Source organism: Typha latifolia, chromosome 10 (assembly GCF_019914945.1).
Source record: "Typha latifolia isolate L0001 chromosome 10, TyphaL0001v2, whole genome shotgun sequence".
Lineage (NCBI taxonomy): Eukaryota > Viridiplantae > Streptophyta > Magnoliopsida > Poales > Typhaceae > Typha > Typha latifolia.
The window spans coordinates 5,446,905-5,471,262 of record NC_133095.1 but is presented as its reverse complement, the minus strand read 5'-3'; the positions used below and the strand labels follow the sequence as shown (position 1 = coordinate 5,471,262).

The window sequence follows — 24,358 nt, the reverse complement described above, 5'->3', positions numbered from 1 at the left end:
TCAATTAGTAGATGCATAGCTAACATCTCACCATGCAAACTATTATAGCAGTTACTGAGGAGAGAAGCTTTGCCCAAGTAGATATCTACTAGGAACTCTAAAATAATTAGTCCTGCACCACATTCATTTGAGCCCTTCCATGCTGCGTCTGTCAATCTCGATTTTGTCGAGAGGAGTTAGCGAGACTAAAGAGACCGATGGAAATGAGGTGAGGGGAGGAGAATCATTTCGAGTTGAGTAAGAGCTTAGAGTGGGATAGTATTCTATGCGGGCGAGGTTTTTTCCCTCCAAAAATTAGATTGTTTTTGGCTCTCCAGAGAACATTGAAGCAAAATGCTAGAGCCTTGCAAGTATGCACGAGAACCACACTACTCTAGCAAAATTACATTGTAAGAGTAAGCGCTCCATGGACTCTGGCTGGGAGGAGCAAAATGGGCAGGTTGAGTCTATTTCCCTTCTTTTAAGCTGTAGAACTGATCTCACTGGTAGGGCACCCACCATCTTTTTCCAAACAATTGGCAATCAATGAAGGCAGCTAAGTTCTCAGGCACTCGACTTCCAACAGGTTGTTCAAAGATTTAACATCTAATTCACATTTCCAGAGTTACTTCCTTAACTTTTGCTTATATTAATAAAAGCATGAATAGATTGAAAAGGAAAGAAAATATCCATCCAACATACTGGTTGAATCCGTGTCTCAGGAAACCGAAAGTCTTAAAGGGATTAGATAGATCTAGACTCTGTCCTGAAAAGGAATATAGTTAGGTGGACCTCAAAATATGATGGTGATATTGTGTACCTTTGATTAAATTAAAGTTCCTGTGATGGAACCTTGCATTTTATTTTTTCATTGTTTTTAAGAGAAGTCAGTGAGGCACAGTTATTTTTATTGAAAAGTTATAAATATACGAACTGAAAAAAAGGATTTAGAGAGAGAGAAGTCCGTCGAAGCATTTATAGGTAATTTTAAAAAAGTGAGAATTTAACGATGTCCAACTAAATAGCGGCGTTATCCGACTTAGAACTCATAATTCTTCATATAATAATATGAGCCCCTTTTAACTAAAGAAACACTATTCTATTAGCAAATAACATTTGAATGTCACCTTACTACTATTTGTAATTAGGAATTTGCATGGGATCAGAGTAGTAGTTTGGATCAAGGTGGGTGTGTTTAATAAATATATTGCTTTTAGAATGGTATAGAAGACCATTTTAACTGAAAGTCACAGCAATTGCCATGTACTTAATGCAATGAAGCTCATATCAAATTTCCCAAATTGTACAACTCTAACCAAACCTGTTACTCACAATGTGATTTTTTTTTCTCCTAATACTTTAATCTCACTCTAATGTCTAGATCAAGAGCTGCTAGGCTATTGTTGAACTTTCAATTAATTTAACCATAGAAAAGGACATCCTACCTTAGCTTTAGCCACAGCAAAAGGTTAAAACGCATCTATAATTCTTTTCTCCCAAAAGAAGAAGAACAACAACAATGGCAACTCAATATGATTCCACTACGCCGCGCCGATATGATCCGAGCATGTCAAGAAGAACAAGGAGGTCCAATTCAAACGCTACCATTAATTCTCATGACCAAGACGAGGAGAAACTTCTGAGGAGCATTAATGATCTGCAACACCTATCACTAAAGGAGTTGATGGAAGAGAGCAACGGAGAGGAGAAATCTTTCAGCAATAATTATCAAGGCAGTGATGCTATCAGTGATGAGGTTGTGATCAAAGCAGCAGTTGAAGAGAAGGGGGATCCGGCTATGGTAACAAAGCATTCTGAGATTGTTAGAGGAGCAAAGATGGCAGGAACTATTAGTAGATGTGTGAAAGTATTGAATCAATTGATCAAGACTAAGCGCTCGTCAAAGAAGAAAAATGTAGTCCCTTTAATGATGAAGTAGATTTATATATGATGTCTTCTTGGATATATCTTTACTTACTAGTGACAGAGATCACATATATTTATACATCCATGCAGGCAATATACCAATACTTGGTATTTTGGAGAGAGATGTAAGTAGCTCACTATATATATGGTCTTCTCCTGAGTTATATATGCATATATATATATATATATATATATATATATATATATATATATATATATCAATCTCTTGAATAAAGCTAGATGGAAAGGAAGCCCATCCATGGCCATTTTTCGAGCTCTATCATCATATAGTTTCATACTTGGTTCCCTGAATGGAAACAAAGTCACAGTTTAGACAAACATGGCTATGTGAGTATCCGTGCATCCCAACGCTATAGTTTAAGTTTACCTTTCTCTAGAGAGACTCACAAATAATTAAGAGGTTACTTCTGAGTCACTCTCTAATCTTGGCCTTCTTAACTAACTAGCTTTGGTAACTGGTAGCATAAATATTTTTCAAATATTGGTAGACAAAACAGTAAGGAAAAGAAAAAGAAAGAGAAAAAAAAAAAACAGCAGTTAAGGCTTTTCTTTTGTTTTCTTTGTTTTTATTATATCCTTTTCCCTTGTGACTGTTTCAAACACCAACCATTGTTACTATGTTTTGCATTGTGTACCACTCAAATTTATTTGAAACCAATTTTGTTCTTCAACTTTCCAGCTGAAGAAACTTACAATTTTAAAGGGTTCTTTGGCAATCAAATTGTTAAGAGAAAAAGAAAGTATACACTGGGAGTAACTACTGCATTGAGCCTTCGACGTATATTTTCGCCTTCGTACAATTCTACTTCCTTTTTTTAGAGATCTTTATAAATCACACCCTATATTTTATCTATTTTATGATTCACACTCCGTCTTTAGAAATTTTATAATGCGACCCCTTCTTTTTCATATAATGTTTATTTAACACTCTGAGTTAATTTAACCTAAAACTGAACAATGTCAGAAAAAGAATATTCTATTATAATCCACTATATTATTTATAACATTCCTAAATCACCCTTGTATGCATCTCTAATTTTATTTATAACTTGAACATCCGTACTTATTGCTTTTTCTCAAACCATGGAGAACATCGCTTAAATGCCAAGTCAATCGTAGAGCTTCCAAACTTTAAGCCATAGAGATCTCCGAGCTCCCCAAACGCCAAACCGATTTTACTACTTGCGACCACAAAGATAGAGAGAGAGATGAAGAAAATTTGAAAAAAGATAGAAAAAAAAATTGAGCTAGAGAGAGAAGAAAAATATGTGAAGTTAGAGGAAGCTTCTAAGACCTATACTTAGTAGGAATTTTGAGAGATTATTATGGGATTGTAGGGTTTGATATAATTTTGTGAAGTAAGGTTTAATTTTAAAAAAGAGAATTTAAATTTTGTGTGGTAAGGTTTAATTTGAGAAAAAAGATTTTATGAAGATTTAAGTTAAGTCAAGACCTTTTAAGGATATTTTAGTAAAGAACTAGAATCACATAAATTATATAACATGATTATTGTCAAATAGCTAAAGTGACGTTAGACTATTAAATAAACATGAGGGGGTCACGTTATAAAATCCCTAAAATAAAGTGTGAATCACAAAATAGGCAAAATATAAATTGTGATTTATAAAAATCTCTCATTATTAATTCTAGATACATCCTTCCTTTCCATCATAATATGTAGAATAAATTCTATAACAATATAATTATACTCATACTTGCATGAAATAAATTATATCTGAAATAAACTATTATGGTATTTCTTTATAAACTACTATAATATATAATAATTACATTTGATACGGCATAAACTTAAAATAACAATTTTATATATAACTTAAATAAACTTAATAAAGTAAAAGTTAATTAGTGTTTTTTCAAGATAAAATGGTAATTGATAAATCTACACATATCAGATGAAAAAGGGAGAGAGAAGTAGCTATTAATAAACTAATATACAACATAAAAGAAAATGTTTACTTACTGTACTAATATAAGATTTTTCTTATTTTACAAATGAACAGGGCCATATATATAGTCAAGTCTTGATTCATTGGCTCAGGCTCAAAATTATGATGTCAAGCTCAGCTTGATGCTAACCCTAAGATAAAAAACTAGTGGTCAACGTACCAATTTATATAATAGGGTTTCCGATCTTATTAATAGTTTCAGCTGTCTAAAGCTCCATTTACTGTAGACATCTCGTTAGATTCTGCAATAGAAGATATAGAGTAGTTCCATACTGAGATTTGGGACAAGAAATAGTTGTAAAAAAATGGGGGGAGACAATCACCTTTCAAAATGAAAAACAAAAATCCTTCGATTAAACCTGAAAATGTTAATTTCACCAATAGTCAAATCTCAAAATACTAGCTGCAGATTAATAGCAAGGCAGTCATTTCCATTGCTTGACTGCAGAACATTGTAAACCGGGCAACTATCAACTAGCCTCCCTTTTAGTTCTAAGAACATATACTTCTAAAACAGTAATGAATCTTGAATAACAACAAAAATAAAAATAAAAAAATTACAGATTCACCTGCTGCGAAATAACGTCATTTCTAGCACTTACTATAAGGCGTGCTTGCTCAAGAAGAAATACAATATCGAAAACAGAACAAAAAGCATACAAATCAGTTAGAATGTAGTCGTAGTTAAATATAGCAACCCCAAATTATAAAAATCCCTTTCTACAAGATGAAAAACAAAAAGATAAAAGCAGAAGAAAGACAGGACAAAAGGGGGAAACTAAGAGCTCTCATAGATGGTACATGTTACTGCTGATGCTGAGTTACCAGCCTCGCTGCCTGCAACCTCAGTGGAAATCAATCACAGGTTTTTAACTACAAAATAAATATTTCTCTCCCACCAAATTATTCATCACCCTAAACCATGATGCATAGCAGCCTGCAGTAAAAATGATGATTGGATCACAGGATCTTGAGGAAATATCTCCAACCACAACATCATTTAGCCAGCATCCATTTGCTGCCAGAAATAAGCACTGCACCTCCAATAGCACTTTATAGGAAATAATCAGGTGTTCTACGGGTCACATCAGGCTCCCCTCTTCTAGGGGCTGGTTCGAACTGCAGATATAAGATCCATTAGAAGATTATCATAAGCTCATAACATGTATCTTAGTGATATTCATGCAGCAAAGTCCCAAGTTGGAAAAACTACAATGGAAATTAGGGTTGATAGCAACGTCTCAAATATCTGTTGAAAGTTCAGGGCATCAGTGTGCTCTCAATTACACTTGGTCTACAAACGCCATTGAGGATTTAAAAGAAAAAAACTGTTCCAAGTATGACATTATTGAGAGAAAAAACAACAGAATCTCACGCTCATTAAAGCATCAAGACTATGTGAACACAGGGATGAAGCTAGATGTACATAGTTGTGCATACTAAAATTCATAGAAAGACAAGTACTAGCACATATGAAGCAGGGACATGAATACAAATACAGGATATGGGAATACAGAAAAATGGATATGGAGATATGATATATTCTTAAAATAGGGTATGGATACGCCAATAAATAAATAAATAATATATTTTCAATTTGTTGTCAACTAATATAACATATAGTAAAAAATAATTATCCTAGAAATAATAAAATAAAAAGAACGAAAACTACAGATGTAATATCTATATGCGTAAAACTTTAGAATGATATTATAACCAAAACGGATATAAAACACAAAATGTTAGTTAAACACAGAAAGCTAATTCAACTAATCTACAGTTAATTTGGATCTTTAAATGGCTTCCAAATTATATGTTTAATTCATTATCAAATATACAAAGCTTTAAAGTATTATGAAGGATTGGATAATCGTACATACATATAAAATGTGTTTTATATCATCTTTTAGCGCAAAAAAAAGGGATTGGATGATCAAGAAATGTATTGGAGCCCCATATCTTGCCGTGTCGACTCCATATCGGAAAGTTAAATTAATTTTTTTTTAATTCAGATGCTTCTCTCACTGTATCCGATACATGTGCCATATCAATGTCCGATACCAGTACAGAGGGGCAAACAAAATATCTGTGCTTCATAGACTAGTACTGAGAGCAAGCAAAAGAGTGCATCCTGACAAAAGATTGCACAGGAGCTTAATGTGACCTTTTATGTCTGTCATTATCGACATCAAGAAATAAATCTATCTACATGCCATATGTAGATCATCATACACTGAATATATTTGTTCATTTCTTATGCCACAACAAATATTCCCCTATTATTGATGACCATATCAACAAATCTAATTTCATCAGTGAAATGAATAGTAGTAATTCCTAAGGAGACAGTCATTTGCATTCCTGCATAATCTGGAAAAATCACTTTCTTAATAGGGCTGGAATAAAAAAGATACTATTACATTGGTCCACAAAACTACATTAACTAATTCCACTCCAGCAACCATTCAGGCTCAAATGGATCCTAAACTAATTAGCAGATTTTAACAAATGACAGTGTTTAGAAACTTATAATCTGAATATGTTATGACAGGAACACAGACATGAGGAAGTCACCTGGATAAAAGTATGACCCTTGCAGTCATCTACTTCTAAGATGGAGGCCATATTCCCGCAGCGATAGCAATAATTAGGTGCACTAAATATTGTCACCACCTTTTGCTCCTGTTTCATGAAACTGAATATTAACAAGTTGAACTGAAGATTGCTAATTCATGTCCAAATATAGAAAGAGATGGACTACTTACATGACCCCAGTTATATCCCTCCATGACTAACTGATGAGCTCTGGCTATCAGCTTAAGATTATTGGTGTGGTTAAATTGCTCGGATATATCCTACATACCAAATTGACTTGGTTATTACAGTGAGACATAGGAAAAGAAAAGGAATAACACACACTTATGCACCGTACTTGTCCAAATGTATAGCCAGCACCACGGGGAGAAATACCCCAGCCACATCGGTCATCCGGATCGGACCATAACAGATCACACATAGGTCCCTCATGAGGGACTTCTTGGACACGATCAAAGTTACGTATGCTATCAAGTGTCTCAATTGATGGTGATAACCCACCATGCAGGCAAAATATCTCTGACTCAACCTGAAATAAAATATTCATTCAAATCATGAGAATAATGAAGTAAATTTTTATCTCGAGAGGAAGATAAAGCTGCCCTAGTGTTTGTTAATAGGGCAAATTACATTTATCTCCCCATGGTTTGGCCCAGTTTTGACTTACCCACTCGTACTTTAAACTTAAGCACACTTACCCTCTCTCAATTGTTTGATTTTTCATCCAAACACTAATGGTGCAAATGACCAAAATACCCCTACCCTCAATGGAGCCAATATTTTCTAAATAAGTTGCTAAATGACGAAACTTTCCTTGTCATCATTAAATCAATTTGCATTTCTCTGGGGAAAATTAAGTCTTTTTACATCTCCGTAAAAGGTTGACCAAAGTTTTAGAAGACTATAGGCAGTAGATCGGCGAACAAGGGATCATATAGTGCCTAAGTGCTAGGCACCTACGTAGGCAGGCACCAAAATTCAAGATGGTTAAAAAATAAACAAATAAAAAATAATAGTTATAGAATTTGTTTTAAAAATACCTACAATCCGAACAGTATACTAATGCATTCTTGTTAAGAACTGGAATAAGCTATTAGAATCCACTAATTTATCAACATGTAGAATAATTTTGATTTTTAGAATCAATCTACATACTAAAATATGATATGAGATGCTAAAGCAGACAGCTAAGCAAGAACTAAGCAAATATATTCTATCTAAGAAGGAAGCCTAGACATTAAGGCAAAAAAAAAATTTTAAACAATGTGGTTGACTAATGACTACAACTTGGCAAGTTGTAGACTACGGGGAGATTAAGTGCTTTAAATTTAGAGTACATAAGGATAAGGTTGAAATCAGGCGAAACCACACGAGTGTAAACTGTAATTTGCCCTTAGTTATTTTAGGGGTTTAGAAATCCTTAAGCGTACACTCAAGAATGTATCACAAAAAAGTTTTATTGATAGATTACACTAGTATAATAAAGAGATGATGAGAATAATATTCACATACAATCACCCATCTAGTCGGGTTTAATAGACCAAAATAGGAATTTAGTTGGAAAATTAAAAAAATACATAATTAAATTATAATTTCCTACCAAGATTTATTAAATACAAGGAAATTGAAATTTTAGAAGGAAAAAAAAAAGCTACAACTCGTTATAGATAGACAAGAAAACAACAAAAGCAAAAAATGGACAATTCTAACATAAGAAGCAAAGATGTTCCTAATAAGTAAAAGCTAGGTTCCTATGACTATGAACCATCTCAAAAATCTTAACATTCTAAGAAGCAAACATGCATGCTATCCAGCAGTTATCATCCTTGTGCTAAGTGTCTGAAATATGTTGGATTATCCTTTCAATCCAATAGCAGATCTACTTAATAGTCTACAAGGACAAGTTTCAAACACACCAAGCATAGTAGTGACATCTTGACTTGACTAGGAATCTGAAATACAACTCAGCCGAACTCTTCATCCAAAAGTATTCTCAAAAGTATAAACAAAAGTAATCATTAATGGCATCCATTAATATTACCATATCTCCACACCCCAGACAAGCCACACTGGATCCTTTCCAATTTGACCAGTTTATAAGATGTCAAATAATAACTGGGAAATAGGTCCATTCTACCAAAAACTTCAAATTCAAATCTTAATAGAAAAATATCCACAATAAACTATGTATGGGATCAAGAAAGAAACAGGAAGTGGGAAGTGTTAAAATAAGTATAAGGTATAAAAATTATGTTCCAGATACAAACCAATGCCGTCAAAGGGAAATAATCAAAAAGATCTGTAAAGGTCTTCCAGACATTTGCATTACCATATCTGCCACAAATAACAAAATAACTGTTAGTAAAATGATAAAAGAAAAATGGGAGGCAAGTTAACAACACAAAAATGAACATGCACAGTTGCTAGCTTCCAAACATATATAAGATGTATTGCATTTTGTATGGACAAAAGTATGTATGAAATGTTAATCACGAATGACTAGCAGTCTCTTGCAAGTTAAATTCCACTCACTTCCAGAACTGTTGATGGTTACCAGAGTGATAACACAAATTACATATAATTACCAGAGTGACAACACGAATTACATGCTTAATGCATGATGAACCACAATTAAATGTTACATACAAAGGATAACAATGAGAAGAAGATAATCAGAGAATATAAACGGCAACTAAGGAGTGAAGGATGAAAGGGAAAATGAAAGGTGGCAAAAGAATTATGATCAATTGTTAACATATTTGGAATAAGAGAAGTGGAAGCACAAGAACATGACATATTTATTTGTATTTATCTACAAATAATACTATTAGGGAGAGAGAAAAAGTAACAATGGAAAATATAACTATTATATAACCAGTTGACCCAAAAATTTAAGTTATTAGGTAATTGACCAATAAAGTATATCATACATTTAGCTCACCCCCCCACGTGTGACTCCTATATATCACATGTGGACAGATTAAAAAATAATAGTGTGCAGTCCTCCACGTTGCACAATAATAGATAATATAAAACAAAAATTAAACGAGGCTAAATAAGGTTTTGAAGTCTAGACCTCTAGAAAATTAGGCTTTGATACTTGTTAGATAACCAGTTGACCCAAAAGCATAGGTTGTTAAGTAACAAAGAAACAATGTATATCATAACAATAACAATCAAAGTTTTAAGCATCGGTACGAAGACTGGCTGCCTGAAAAATTATATATATCAGCCAAATCAACTACTTAATATCAGATTATTTTTTAATCATATAAAATTTTAAATTTGTTATAAAATGTAGGAAAATAAGAACATCGCTATCCCCCTGTATCTCTCTAGTCTTTCCCTCTCTCTTTTTCTTAGCTATTGCAGCAGTAAAGATAGAGTTGCTACAGCAGTGAGGAGAAATGGAGAGAGGAGAGAGGAGAGAGGCAGAGAGAGACGAAGGAAAAAAAAAGCCCTATCAAAGAAGAGAGATTGAGAGAGACCTCACCTTGTTGGAGAACTACTCATTGAAGGTCTCTCTAGATGGAAAATCACTTGTCATCGCTCACTGCTGCACTTTGTCGTAGGATGAGAGGGAAGAATTGGGAGAAAGGACTGGGAGGGTTCTAAGCATGAGAGAGAAGAGAGAACCTTAACTTAATAATTGAGTTTCAGATCCGATGTTAGATCTGTGAGAACCCAAAATTTATAAAATAAATAATAGAAAATCAGAGGTAGTCCTTTATGAAAGATTTAGTTTTATCCTTTTTAGAGTGGATTAGATCAAATCAAATCAAAATCTTCTATATATTAGGTATCTCTTTAAATAAGAAAAGAGATTAAAATCAGTTTCACATACTGTAGCAGTACTACAGTAACGTCCAAGTGAAGATTGCTCAGGGTACAGTAGCATCACCCAAACAGAGAGAAGAAGACAATGAGCTAGCTAATCTTCTACCACAAGCATCTCTCCGTCATATATCAAATCATAATTGGATCTAGCATGAGAGAAGAGAGAAACTTAACTTAATAATTGGGTTTTGGATCCAACGTTATATCTGTGAGAACCAAAAGTTTATAAAATAAATAATAGAAAATCAGAGTAGTCCTTTATGAAAGATCTAGTTTTATCCTTAACCTTTTTGGAGTGGATTAAATTAAATTAAATCAAATCAAAATCTTCTATATATTATTATGTATCTTTTTAAATCGGTTTTACATACTGTAGCAGTAATTCAGTACCATCCAAGTGAATAGTGCTCAAGGGTACAGTAGCATCACCCAAAGAGAGAAGAAGACAACGACCACATCTTATACCACAAGCATCTCTCCGTCAGATATCAAATCATAATTGGATATAGCTCTGCGAAGCATGGATATGGGTACGAAATACGGAGATATGGAGATACGAATACGGAGATACAATGAATTTTTAAAAGTAGGATATGAATGCGGAATGGATACTCCAAAATAATAATAATAATAATAATATATTTTTGATTTGTTATCAACTAATATAACATATGGTAAAAAATGATTATCTCATAAAATAAGATAAAAGAAAAAAAAAGCTACATATTTAATATCTACGTGCCTAAAACTTTAGAATAATATTGTAATAGAAACTGATATGAAACTTAAAATGTTAGTGAAACATAAAACCTAATTCAACAATTAATCTACAACTAATTTAGATCTTTAAATAGACTTTAAGTTATATGTTTAATTCATTATCAAATAAACAAAGCCTTAAAAGTATTATGAAGGATTAGACAATTGTATATACATATAAAGTATATGTTTTATATCATCTTTTAGCACAATAAGAAAAAGGAAAACGGACTGGATGTTCAAAAAATGTATTGAAGCCGTACCGGAGCCGTATCGGAAAATTAAAATTAATTTTTTTAATTCGGATACTCCTCCGGCCGTACCCAATACATATTGGGCTGTATCAAACGAAGTATCCATGCTTCATAGATCAAGCTTGACGGTGACGATTTTTCTTCGCCTAGATACTTGATTTGAGATAGTTCCACATATAGTTCCTCATAGACCATAGATGAGTGGATTCACTTAATTTTACTTCACATCGTATTTTACAAAAATATGTGTATACTATTTGTCATAAAATATTACACTTTCTATGGTCCTGATTACTATAATGATCGACTTAGGTGACTTTGGCAGAATTAAGGAATAGTCTCGTGTTAAATAAAAAGCTCATGACTTTAATATCTCTATCTCAACAGTTAGAAAAAAAAATAATAGTGCGTAGTAACACCTTCTAAATACCCTAACTGGATCAAGTACGAGAAAAGGCCTGAGCGTTATTCAAAGATGACTTTTAGTTGATGTGAATCAACATGTACAAACCTAAGAAAGAAATATGACATTTACTTAAGAAGTCCCAATGAAATTTGAGCATGTTATCATTTTATTACTTGCACTATTAGTACTCATATCTTATTATTCATGTTGCGAGAATGCTCGACTTTTATTCATGTCTTACAAATTGTTGAACTTGGATTTTTAAATCATGCTTCACAAAATAGGGTTTCCACTTCCTATTATATCAATACAAAGAGACATGATCGATGTAGTGAATGAACGCGATGCACCGAGACTCCTCTACCTCAACTTAGAATGTAAAGAATCATTTTCACATAAAATAAATTCATGCATGGGATGGTGCGCCCATTATGTTATTCCATGTAGGAATCAATCTAGGTAAGCTAATTCCAAACTGAAAATTAACAAACATCATTATGATTTATTTTATACAGTATATCCATCAATCCTTCATAGATTTTTCAAAATATTTTTATGTTTTTGCCACTCATTCTTCGATAAAGAACCAACCAACTCATTGTAGATTGTATCTTATGACACGGTCCATGCTGGATGAACAGAACAAATAAATGAAAAAAGACTTAACAAATGATGTCATTGAATCAGTTGGCGCACTAGTCGACTCTGTGCTAAATAGTCATTTTCCCTACATCTTTACTTTTCCTGTAGAATCCTCTGGATAGATAAAAGTAAACTTACTGCTAATATTTCCGGATCTTTATATTTCCAAATATGTTAATCTCTGATCTATTCATATCATGCTTCCCTCTATCTATTTTCTAATTATCTTAGATCATTGTTAACTTTGAGACATAGTGCAATATAGCATCAAGGGCAATATGTTTCACAAATCTATCAAACCTTCCTTTAGTATGTTTTTTGCATAGCCAACACTTAATAGTATTTGAATCATGCAGTTATACGACACCTATACTTATTTCCAGTCAATTAAGCCATCTATGCAGAGAAAAAACAAACACTCTAAACTAGATCTAGATGTTATGAGATCATATCTTGAAATAGAGGAAAGGAGGAGAATACAAAGAGATGATACTTACCTAACTCTCCTAATTGTTCACTATTATTAACAAGAACAAGCCAATAAAAAATTAAATAAGATGGAAATAATAAAGATAAATTGATAGTCATGAAAGTATTAACAAAGATATCACGTAAGTACATATTATCTGACTTTTTGTCTTTCATTGAAGATGTCTATGCACGAGGTTCTTGCCTCTGCAGGGTATGCGGAGGAAACATACGTGAAAGTTTACCACCATTTCTAAAAGAGATTGTTTCCAAGACTTGAATCCATGAAGGCATGAACTATTGGATGCAAGGGCAAGCCTTACTATCACACCAAGTGACACTCTTAGTTTACACCAGCCAATGGCATAATTATTAACAAATAATGAACAAAAATATGCTATCAACCATGTAGGGAGAATGGTGAAGTAGAAAGCAATGGAGCGAGGCTTGGTGATTACTCATGTAGCAGGGAAGGGTTAAGGGGGGGTTGTAGCAGATAGGGCAATTGGAAGTTGGAAGTGCTAGTGCTATAGTATGCAAAGGAGGGACAAGATTTGTGCCACAGTGGCACTGAATTGGGGTGGGACCTAAGTGAGAATTGAATGGTGGGACAGTGCATCAGTGAATACATGTGGGAGCAGTACTACTATAACAGTAGGAAAAGGGTATGAATAGTGCTACAATGAGCAGAGGAGACCACTTAAGGTGTCTATGGTTATAAAGACCAATGGAGGAGTTGGAGCCTGGCTAATTTTGAAAGTGGGAGTATCAGAGTTTGGTCTAGAGCTTTTCTCTAGTCTACTAGCCACATATCATGTTATTATTCATATATGCAGGGCAAGTATGAGAGCCACCCCCGCTATGTAGCTGCCTAGACAGACGCACGGGATGCCTTCCAAAACACTGCTTATTTCCATCTGACTTGGCAGCACATTTAAGTGAATACGATTTGCAACATTATCAATGTATATAGCACCATAATCTTCAACTATTAGGGGTCATTTGATTCAGAAAAAATGTGATAAAGGGCTTCATCCTACAATAAGATTGGTTCTTATCTCTTATTCCCCATCACCATTTGGTTGAGAGGGCATGATAAAGAATTGTAATGGGAAATATCATTATTCCCTTGTCAATAAACAAGGGAGAAAAAAATGGTGGAAGGCAATGAGGTCTTCTAAAGTTGCTAAAATTACTTACCATTATCCCACCCAAAAAGTGGGATGAGAGAAATGGTAATATCTTTTGCTTGGCCAAGGTTATCACACTGTTTTGCATCCAAGTGGTATTTGCTTGACCAAAGTTATCAGGACCACAAATTTCATTAACTTTGAAATAGAGGCATTATCTTACACATAGTTGTCTAACTTTTTAAAAATGTGAAAGCTCCTCCAAAAAGATCCCTATTGTGAAATCTAGCATTATCCTTTTAATTTTCTTTTGTTTTGTCCACCTCCAAGCACTTTGCCTGAAAATATTACCTTGCTTCAGTACAGCACAATCGATCAGTAGTAATTTGCGCCACAAAATAGGAAAATCACAATGAAATCTTTTCTGCAGTTAGATTAACTAGATTCACCTCTTATCTTTACTATGGTAACACTAAGAATTGGACCATTTGATTTTATATTTTCTGGCCTTGATTTCTCACTGGAAATTTAATTTAACAAGCACCATATCATCCAATAAGCAAACAAGAGAGAACGACCCACACCCTTGTCTACCATAGCACATATAATCATATATCACCTTCAGAAAAATGAAGGTCTTTTGGATTCAGTTCAAGTAGGGATACTATAATGAGCAAATCTGAGAGCTTAAAGGAGTATCAGGTGGTAATATGATGCAAATCTAGTATGAATGCAATGTTTTGGAGAACAATTGACCCAAACTAGTAACTAAAATAAAATATAATAAGCAATAACTGATAATAAGTTAATTGATTAAAAGGATCACTACTAGATGGAAGGAGAGAAAACCACTCAGATAAAGCAGTAGCTTCCTCAACTCTCCAATAGATATATCGATAGTAAAAAGGCCTAAAATATGGTGTAAGGAAAGATTTAGAGTTTAGATTTACCAATAAATGGAATAGTAGTGCTTTTACTTTAAAACCAAGTCTTTCTCTTCACGTCCGAGCACCCAAAGATTCTCTTTTACTACTGGAATCTTCTGGATAGCAACAGTAACCAACGAAAAAGTAGAGACTGAAGAAGGAGAGAGGTTTAGAGAGGAAGTAGAAAAGATTAGAGAAAAATCTTAAGATGGAGTAGAAGAAAGGGAGAGCAAGAGAGAGAGAAGAAAAAAGACCACAGGGGAGAAAGTGAGAGATCTCAAATAATCTTGTTCCAAATCGTCCTTTGTTTCTTATGCAATAACCCTTAAATAGGTTATTCTAGCTGATTCTAATAGGAACTTATTTCTTAATAGGACTCTAATTGATCATCTTATCTAAATTAACTAACTCAATTTAGGTAATAAATCAATGTGGACATCCCCCACATATAACCTTACCATAACTATCAATTGAGATTCTAATAGGAATTCATTTCCTAATAGGATCATAATTGATTAAGTCTTATCTAAATTGACTAACCCAATTTAGGTAATAACTCAATTCGGACATCCCCCGCATATAGGCTTACCATACCTATCAATTGACTAATTCGATTGATTATTTGAATTAAAAATCAACTCAGCAAATTAAATGTGAAAATAAGTTGAGCCTAATTAGCTCAATTAAACCAAAATTAGACTCAAATAATTTTATTTTGGTCAAATTAAAGATGATGCCCACATCATAATATGAAAAGATGGACAATACCATGACATCATTCTAACTTCTGAGGCATCATTGCCACTAGTTCAGGCAATTATTAATAATGCACACTAATTTAAACCCTTAAACCACAGCATGCTATTTTGATGCTATATTGCTATGTCAAACTATGAAAACCGTAGGCTTCCTGGAATCCTACACGATTGAATTCCACATGCCAGAATGAAGTACGGCTCAGTAAATCTACATAATTTCAGTGTCTATACAAAACTTTCATGGAAGTTTTAAGGAAAAAGATAAATAAGAAATCACTCTGAAAACAAATGCTCATAGTAGACCTTCCAAGAATACAATTTAATAATTCCATATTTTATCTAAGCAGTTCTTTCCGGTAAAGAAGGAAGTTACAGCACACAAATATATATGAGCAATTTTCTTATTAATAAAAGTAATATGAAGAATCAGCAAGAATATCATGTTTATCAATCTCAATACCCAACAATCAAAGGATGCTCAATCAGACCAGAACAAGAAAAATAAATTGCAAAGGAGGAACTCACTTTCTTAAGCACTCATCATAAAATCCGTAAACTTGAGTAATCTGCAATTTGATTTAAGAAGTGGTTCAGCTCAAAAGCCAAGTCTATATCTAGTGATAAGAATTTGAGAACAAATACAAAAGGTATTACTGCTAAAAAACATTGATAGCTTACAAGTTCTAACCATATTTGGTGGCAAAGTGAAAAGGAAAAAAATACTATGACATAAACAAAATGTAACCAAAAAAAATGTCAAGCAATATACCTGACGACTCTCATGGTTTCCTCTCAGAATTGTAATTCGCTGAGGATAACGAACCTTCAGAGCCACCAGAAGCTGCTCAGTTGAATGGATGACATCAGAATCATACCAGATGTGATCACATGACACAAAGAAACAATAATACACCAAATATAATTGTAAACATAACCCTTCTAGATTCTCCTTAATCTACAGCATCCAGAAACAGTAAATTACAACCTTCTGGACCCTGAAAGTCAATATGTTTTGTTATTAACCCAGTGTTCATATCCAATTAAAAAGTGAAAGACATTTGTTCTGTGGCAGAATTTTGTGCCCAATGTTTGTGCCTAATCTAGCGACAGACTATTCTAACATTACCCTATAAAGGTCCAGCCAGCACTCTTAGCCCTTAAGTATACAGATTAGCATGTCCACTAACTGAGCTGCAACAACAACAACTGCAAGCCGACTCAGTCATGGTTGATCATGTAAACACATGGCAGGGATACAGGAAACATGGACAGATATATTAAAACATAGCACATAAAAACATGTAAGTTTTATAAATTATATTCCTCACAAGAATCGATTAAAATTTGTAGATTTGCATCCACTAATCAAGATTTCATTTTACCTAGAGTCACCAAAAGGCTCAAAACCACCAGCTTACAGTCATCAGATTTAACTTTATAAATTGTATTCCTTGCAAGGAATCAGTTAAAACTTGTAGGTAGGATCCACTAATCCAGATCTCATTTCACCTAGAGTTGCCAAAATACACCAGCTTACCATCACATTTAGTTATATAAGATTACATTTCTATGTAGTTCCATTCAAAATTTCAAATGTAATCCGTGTGACTTCTTCTGTTTTGAAAGAGACCAGTGGTGAATTGCTTAAGAAAGCAAAATATATTGGCTATGCAGACAGCTCTTGCAAAAGAGTTTTGCTATGAGGGTGAGTTTATGGGCTTTCGTGCATGTGTACTCTAGAGAGAGGAATGAACACTTCTCTGAAGTTTTTTTTCATTTTCTCCGGTTCCCGTAATTCACTAAACTCGTATTTAAGTCTGAGAAAGATGGCATCTTGCATTGGTTAGTGTGATTTCTTTTTTAGTTTGATGGCTAGTCATTGAGAGAGTAGGTCAATGAGAGGAGAAACATGAGCCACAATTAGTGTGATAGAAAGATAAAGGTAGTTAATTCAAAGACATTAGGATAGACATACACCTAAGGACTTATGGAATGTGAGAGATCTAGACTGACTTATAGTACCTATGAGTTCTTGCTATTTCCCAATAACTTCATGAGCTTAAAATATTGAACTTCCCCTACAATAAGAAATTTATGTTAGCAACTTGGCATATTAAAAACAGACAGTTTTCCAATGAATTTTATCACTGCCTTAAAAAGTATTATCATTTATCAAGACCATTTTGAGCTTAGAAACCAGATCTGGACCAATCTGGACGTAAGAAAATTATAAAAATTTGAATAGCGATAGCCTCGTGAGTTAAAGTTCTAATAATGGTTTCACCTAAATTGGGGGTTGGAATGAAAAAAAATATAAATAAAATAGTGGAGCAAGGTCAGAACAATACAAAACGGTAACTATCCGACGTTGCAGCGGTCGTCAGAGAGTAGCGGACGGCCAAGGATAGTGATAGACGGCTGTAAAGTAGGGTGACTCATGGAGGTAATGGTGGCTATGGGTTGGCGACAGAATTAGGATTTCTAACTTGATCTACTCCTAAAAAAATAAACGGTTATGATTAACTTACTTCTACTCCTAAATTATCTTACTTTTACTTCTATATTATCTTATTCTTACTCTTAAGATAAACTCAAGACTAAAATAATTTCTCAATGTTTAGATTTCTTGGATGACTAAACAAAAAAGTCCAGCCCCTCTATATATGGAGGTCGGGAACAATAAGTCCTACTCAAATTTAGCTCTAAAGACTTATACGACTCGAACTAGGACTTGCCTTAGAGGTTTATATGACTTAATTAAATTTATCTTAATAGTTTACATGACTTAATTGAACTTGCCTTAGTAGCTTACATGACTTAATTAGATTAGCATTATGAACTTACATAAACATGAATCAATTAAAAGATAAATAAACTCTATCTATTGAGTCCGATGTCCTCATAATGTGATTCGATCTGACCCGATTCGTATCAAATTCAGTGCAAGCATGCATATTATAAAGTTCCAGTTAATTAGTAGTCACCTTTAAGAAGTTACACTTAGCTTGTCTACAACAATACTCGTAAATGACTGACCTCACTAGCACAATATTGAAATTTCAAAAGAATCAAAACAATGAATTCCTCTACTAAGAACAGTTATAGGCATTACAGTAAAAATAGAAATGACTGGTCAAATTTCATGTCCCACACAATTGCAAGATAATGGATTAACATTGTAGATACAGTCAATACTGATATAATTTTATGTTTGTTCAAGTAAAAGAAAAGTAATAATAGTTTTTGAAATCATCTCTTACCGTGACAGTTTCAACAGAATAGTACCCGCGATCTACATAATCTCCCATGAATAAGTAGTTTGTGTCTGGACACTAGCAATAAGAAGAAAAAAAATATTGTCAATATAATGATGTGGGAACAACAATTCATCTTGGAATCTAATAAAGAAATTATAACAATTCAAAGGGCGCTAAACTTGTTCTAGTAAGTATGAACCAAAGTAGCTCATTGTATTCCTTGATCAATGTAGGTAAAGCATGAAATATTAATAACAAAAAAATGAAGTACCTTCCCACCAATTCGAAATAATTCTGCTAGATCATGGAACTGGCCGTGAATATCACCACATATTGTCACAGGGCTTTTCACAGGCTACAATAAAGGGAGAACATATCTTAGTTGAAAAATAGAGAAAGATTACCACTATAAGTCTAAATCAATGGTTACTGCAATTTCACGAGCAAAACAAGATTATATCACTGATAAGATTTTGTATCAAGTTTATATTTCAAATTCAAAATACTTAAAAAGTAGAAAAGAGAAGTTCACCAAGAAGAAATAATCAAACAATAAAAAAAAATATGCATTAGCATATCGATCACATTAGTCTTTTCGACTGTCTTATCACTCACTTCAATCTCCAACTACTTTTAAACTACCTAAATTCTAAATCATATAAAATCTAGGAAAGTTCCTAAACAAAATTAAAATACATATTGGCAAAAAGATAAAAAAAAATATAGATTACATGCCTAATATGGTAGCAAAGTCAAATGAAGGATGGAAGATACTCAGACCATCTATTTCTACGACGGGGGGAACCAACAGACATGGCAGTGATAAAAGAAAAACAAAAGTGGACAAAGAAGAGGAAAAAAAAACAAAAAAGGGAATGAGAGAGAAGATATCACCTCGCAAAATCTTGACCAACAGGATTTGCCTTGGACTGGTCAATCCCTACCACAGATTCATCGGAGGCACACGGTTGAGAGAAAGAAAAATATGGGATGAACAGGGAATGGGAGCACTAAGGACATCAATTATTGATATCATGAGTCGAATTTTGGTTGAATCCAACATATGATTTGACCCGGCAACATGTCCACCTTAAGTAAAAGAGAGAAATGTTTGTTTCAACTATATTAGTGAAAACTCAAAATTATAATTGTTTTGGTTTATATCAAAGGTTCGAAATATAAGAATTAGGATTGACCATTGGAAAATACAATATATATCGATCATACTAGCCATTTCTACTACCAGTATTGGCTTTCAATATCAAACTATCTTTTAATTACATAAAATTATAAAAATTATTTAAAATACAAAAAATCTTAAGGTTTTACAAAAATGAAAATAATAAAAAATATAAATTTTGAGTACTATCTCTATCTCCCTCCTACTCACTCTCTTACTCTCTATCCCACTCACTTTCTTCCCCCTCTCTGGCATTCTAAGTCGAAGAACTCACTCTTTAGTCGCTCCCTCTCTCTCTTCCTCCCTCTCTCTCCCTCTTGATCTCATTCTCACACTCTCTCTCTCTCTCTACCTTTCATTCTCTTTGTGAGGGAGAGTGAAAGAGTGAGAGAGAGGTTGGGAGGCTATTGGAGAGTGAGAGAGAGGAGAAATGGAAAATCCCAAAAGATAATGAGAAATAAAAGGGTGGACATCAAAGTGTAGTGTCAAAGGAGGAGCTCGTGGACTTCTATTTTGATGGATCAACGTCAGAGAACTTCGCCAGAGGAGTAACTCGCCAAGAGATGAGGTGCATCTCATACTCTCCAATTTGTATTGGTTGTTTTGGCCAATCTAGCCAAAATAGGTCCAATATGGATCGGGTTTCAACTAATGTGGCGAAAACTTACCCAAAACGGATCGGCTGAAACTAGGAACCTTAGTTTATATGACCAAAATGGCTAAATTATGATCAAAATTGATGATTCCAGGTTGCCTCTATTTCGGAGCAAAGTCAACCAACGTTGATGTGTAACCTTCAATGCATATCAATATTGGCCAATACTACAAATTGTGGATAGAGAATAAAAAGAGAAGTTTGTCTATAATATTCTACAAAATATCACATTAGTCATAACATAGTCAATCTAGTTGCTCCTCATAACTCGAAGCTCTGTATTATTTTTTTCAAATTTTGGCTTCATTAGTTCACAACGGACATGCAACACTTAAGTCAATTTTCATTTATAATGGAAAAAATGAAAGGGAAGCAAAATCAATGACTGCCAACAGAGTAGACATTTGTGATGGTTTATGGCATGCTTTGCTATTGATATGCAATGTTGATTAAATTACATCCCTTTCTCTAAAATGTTTCACTTGGTATATAAGGTGACAACGCAAAATGCTACTTTGAAAAGCACAATATGATAGGATAAGAGAAAGGACTTGAACTGAAACCTTAACCTAAAGTTCCTCTTAGCTTCAACATTATGATTCTTTCATATGTCCCAAGTAGCACATGTAGTTATGCAGTTAGGACCTAATTTAATCTGTGAGATGGGGATGGTCACGAAGCATTACAAAATACCAACTAACATAGTAGTAGTTCCAACTTCTACTAGGACAAACATAAAGACTCAAGCCTGAACAAAAATATATTGAGTGAAAAGTAGCTGAATAATAAAAAGACCTTACCTGCACATTACTTTCTTCCATCAATATCTCCTTTGCCTTCTCACACAATCCCCTAACCTGCATGAAAGATATGTAAGAACCTGAAACTTGAAGGTAAATTTAAACCCACAGTAAAAGTGATAGCATGATACTTTAACTGATCTTATAAGTTGGCAAGTACCAACAACAAAATAAGGCATAATAGATACATGATAATGGCATAAACCATGTCTTCAAGGAAAAATCTAAGACGTTCTTTTATACACCGATGTATTGTAAGCAATAGGCTACAATATATTATCCAGTTATCACTGACAGGATACCATGCTGTTAAATTTGATTAAAGAAATTTTTGTTCTGGGCCTTTAGAAGTGAAATTTCCTGCACCTATCCACTCATCCCGAATTTTCGGCAATCCCAAAAAGACAAAGCAAAATACACCAACCCTGAACAGTGCTAAGTGTAAGGAGTGCCGGGAGGCAATGAAAATTTGGAAGTTCGATCATAGTAGCATAAGGGGAGAGAATACAACAGTCAAAAGAGCTAGAAAAGTGATCAAGAATAAGGAAGAAAGAAGTACAAGGGGAAGAAAAAACAAGAAGAAAGAGTCAGGTGATACCCTCAAATGCATTCAAAGTTTACTCATACGAAGAAAATACATGAGAATCAAACCATTCTGGCCCTAATGACTCATAGACCATTTTTTTTACCTCGTGAGACTACGGGTAATTTCAGTCTCATGCTGGTTACGTGCGTGTACATATATATATATATATACAAGCGAACATATAGATAAGCACGTCTTTTGAAACTTTGCTCATAAAACATTTTCTAGAAAAGCGAAGTTAAATCATACATCCCAACTGAAGCATCCTAATGGAGAACAAATCATTGGGATAACAATAGAGCTTACTGTGAAAGAATAAACACTTCTAAGTGAACCAGTACAAGGGCAGCATTCTTTCTTCCAAATGAAATGTTTCATATAGGTGTCCCTCTGAGCTTGGACTTATTCTACAAAATAAGTCTATTTTTCAAATTTATTGGAGGAATAGGTGAGTTTCCAAACCTCTTAGATATATAGGTTAAGCCGCTTTTCGTGGAGGGATTCATTCATTGTTAAGGTCAGCATTTCTTTAATTGGGTATTCTGCAGTGTTGTTGTCAGGTTGTAACAAAATGCATAAACATTGAACTTGATAACTATTTGCTTTCACCAAAAGCAGTTCAACCTATTCCCCCGAGTAAGTTTGGAAAGTAGACTTTTAAAAGAAAGTCTAGAACTTCTTTGGATTTAAATACTCTACGGAGAGAGTCAGAGAGGAAAGGAGAGAATAGATTCCAAAACCTCTTCTTTTTTCTTATCCAAAAATAGAAGGAAAGGAAGAGAAAATAAATCAGCAGGTTTTCTAATTTGTTTCCTTCATATATCAATAGATTTTAGAACTATAGAAATTTCGAAGGAATTACAATGTATTGTCTCTACAATTTCTTGTTCTAAACAGTTTTAATAACTCTTTCTCAAATCATGAGGGTAGTAGTATCGAATTGTTTCCCGTAGTAACTTACTACGAATAAGATACTGAAAGTACTACCTGAAACAGATAGTGCAGAGAATTTCTACTCAATTAGATAAGTATTATATAAAGAATATAATACTTTTTTTACTTGAATGTTCTTATTTTGTCTCCTAAAACAGAACTGAAAAGGATTAGTTTAATCTTCTCTTCCCTCATTTATATACAAAAAACATGAGAGAAAGCCATCTTCTGTTTTCCTAATTTTCTCTTTCTTTCTATCATTTCTTCTTTTCTCTTCCCTCACTCTCCTATTCTCTTGCTAGCGAATTGGAAAACCTCGCATTTCTCCTAAATCCTCTCAAAAGAGTACCACAAAACTGTGCACGACTTTTACACTCAAAAGGAAAACAAAACAAAACCAAAGAGCAGATCCACCACATCCAGCAATTAACCAGCATAGGACTTCCCTAATTCCCAAATATTCCAGTGAAGAAACCCTAAATCCATTAGATCGCTCGAAAACAATCATCTATCTGCCCCAAATAACTCGTACAACCCCCGATCCGTCACCACCCACTTCCACTCAAACAACTCTACAAGAAACAACGCAGAAAAACTACACCACCAACCACAGCAAAGGGGGATCGCGGAAAGGGAAGGATCAGCGATCAGAGAAGAAGCTAACCTCTTGTTCGGAGAGCGGCTTGCACTGCATCAGCTGCTCGATCTGCTCGTCGAGGTTGCCATGGGAGCTCGCGACCGCAGGATTCACGTTACTCATCTTTCTCTTTTCCAGCCCAAAACCCCAACCCAATATTTCGATCCCTTCACTTCTCTGCCCCTCTGTCTTCTCCTCTACAGCTCTCTACCTCTTGAAGCAAGAAATGGCGAGGGGGAAGGGGAAGGAGGAGGAGGAGAGGAGAAGAGAAGAGAAGAGAGGAGGAGAAGGGAAGGGAAACCTCGGTTTTCTTTATATATATATATATATATATATATATATATATATATATATATATAATTTTCTGTTTCGTTCGCTCCCGTTCGTGTGAGAGAGACGATTTCGATCGGAAAAAAATTAAGGAGACCACGCAGAATCGGCAGGACTCGTGCTGTGCTAAGGCGAACAGCATTTGCTTTAGGACGTCTGCCACGTGTCAAAGATAGTGGACAATGAGGTGCCATTTTAGTGAGCCGATTAATATTTTATGAAGGTGTACGGGCAAACCACCACATATATATTTATATCCGCAGACATCAAACTCTATTATCCTTGTGCTAATGGGTGACATGCATTATGTCT

General features: G+C 34.1%; 1 protein-coding gene across 1 annotated transcript; it reads right to left on the bottom strand.

The window, feature by feature from the left end:
- Nucleotides 1-4,436: 4,436 nt before the first annotated feature.
- On the bottom strand, nt 4,437-24,042 carry LOC140796378 (serine/threonine-protein phosphatase PP2A-2 catalytic subunit). Its single transcript, XM_073149384.1, has 11 exons — nt 23,744-24,042; nt 21,561-21,617; nt 19,197-19,280; nt 18,929-19,000; nt 16,438-16,509; nt 16,194-16,234; nt 8,756-8,822; nt 6,826-7,017; nt 6,659-6,748; nt 6,468-6,575; nt 4,437-5,012 (listed from the first exon to the last, which is right to left on the bottom strand). The coding sequence occupies exons 1-11, from the start codon at nt 23,837-23,839 to the stop codon at nt 4,947-4,949; spliced, it is 945 nt and encodes a 314-aa protein (XP_073005485.1). The 5' UTR covers nt 23,840-24,042; the 3' UTR covers nt 4,437-4,946.
- Nucleotides 24,043-24,358: the final 316 nt, after the last annotated feature.

Bases quoted from the DNA above. Each gene is read 5' to 3' on its own strand.
- LOC140796378 (XM_073149384.1), bottom strand. From the start codon at position 23,839: ATGAGTAACGTGAATCCTGCGGTCGCGAGCTCCCATGGCAACCTCGAC. The intron at 7,018-8,755 runs GTTTGTATCTGG...ATTTTATTTCAG, and splicing joins ATTTCCCTTTGACGGCATTG to GTTGAGTCAGAGATATTTTG. The intron at 6,576-6,658 runs GTAAGTAGTCCA...TTCATGAAACAG, and splicing joins AGGGATATAACTGGGGTCAT to GAGCAAAAGGTGGTGACAAT.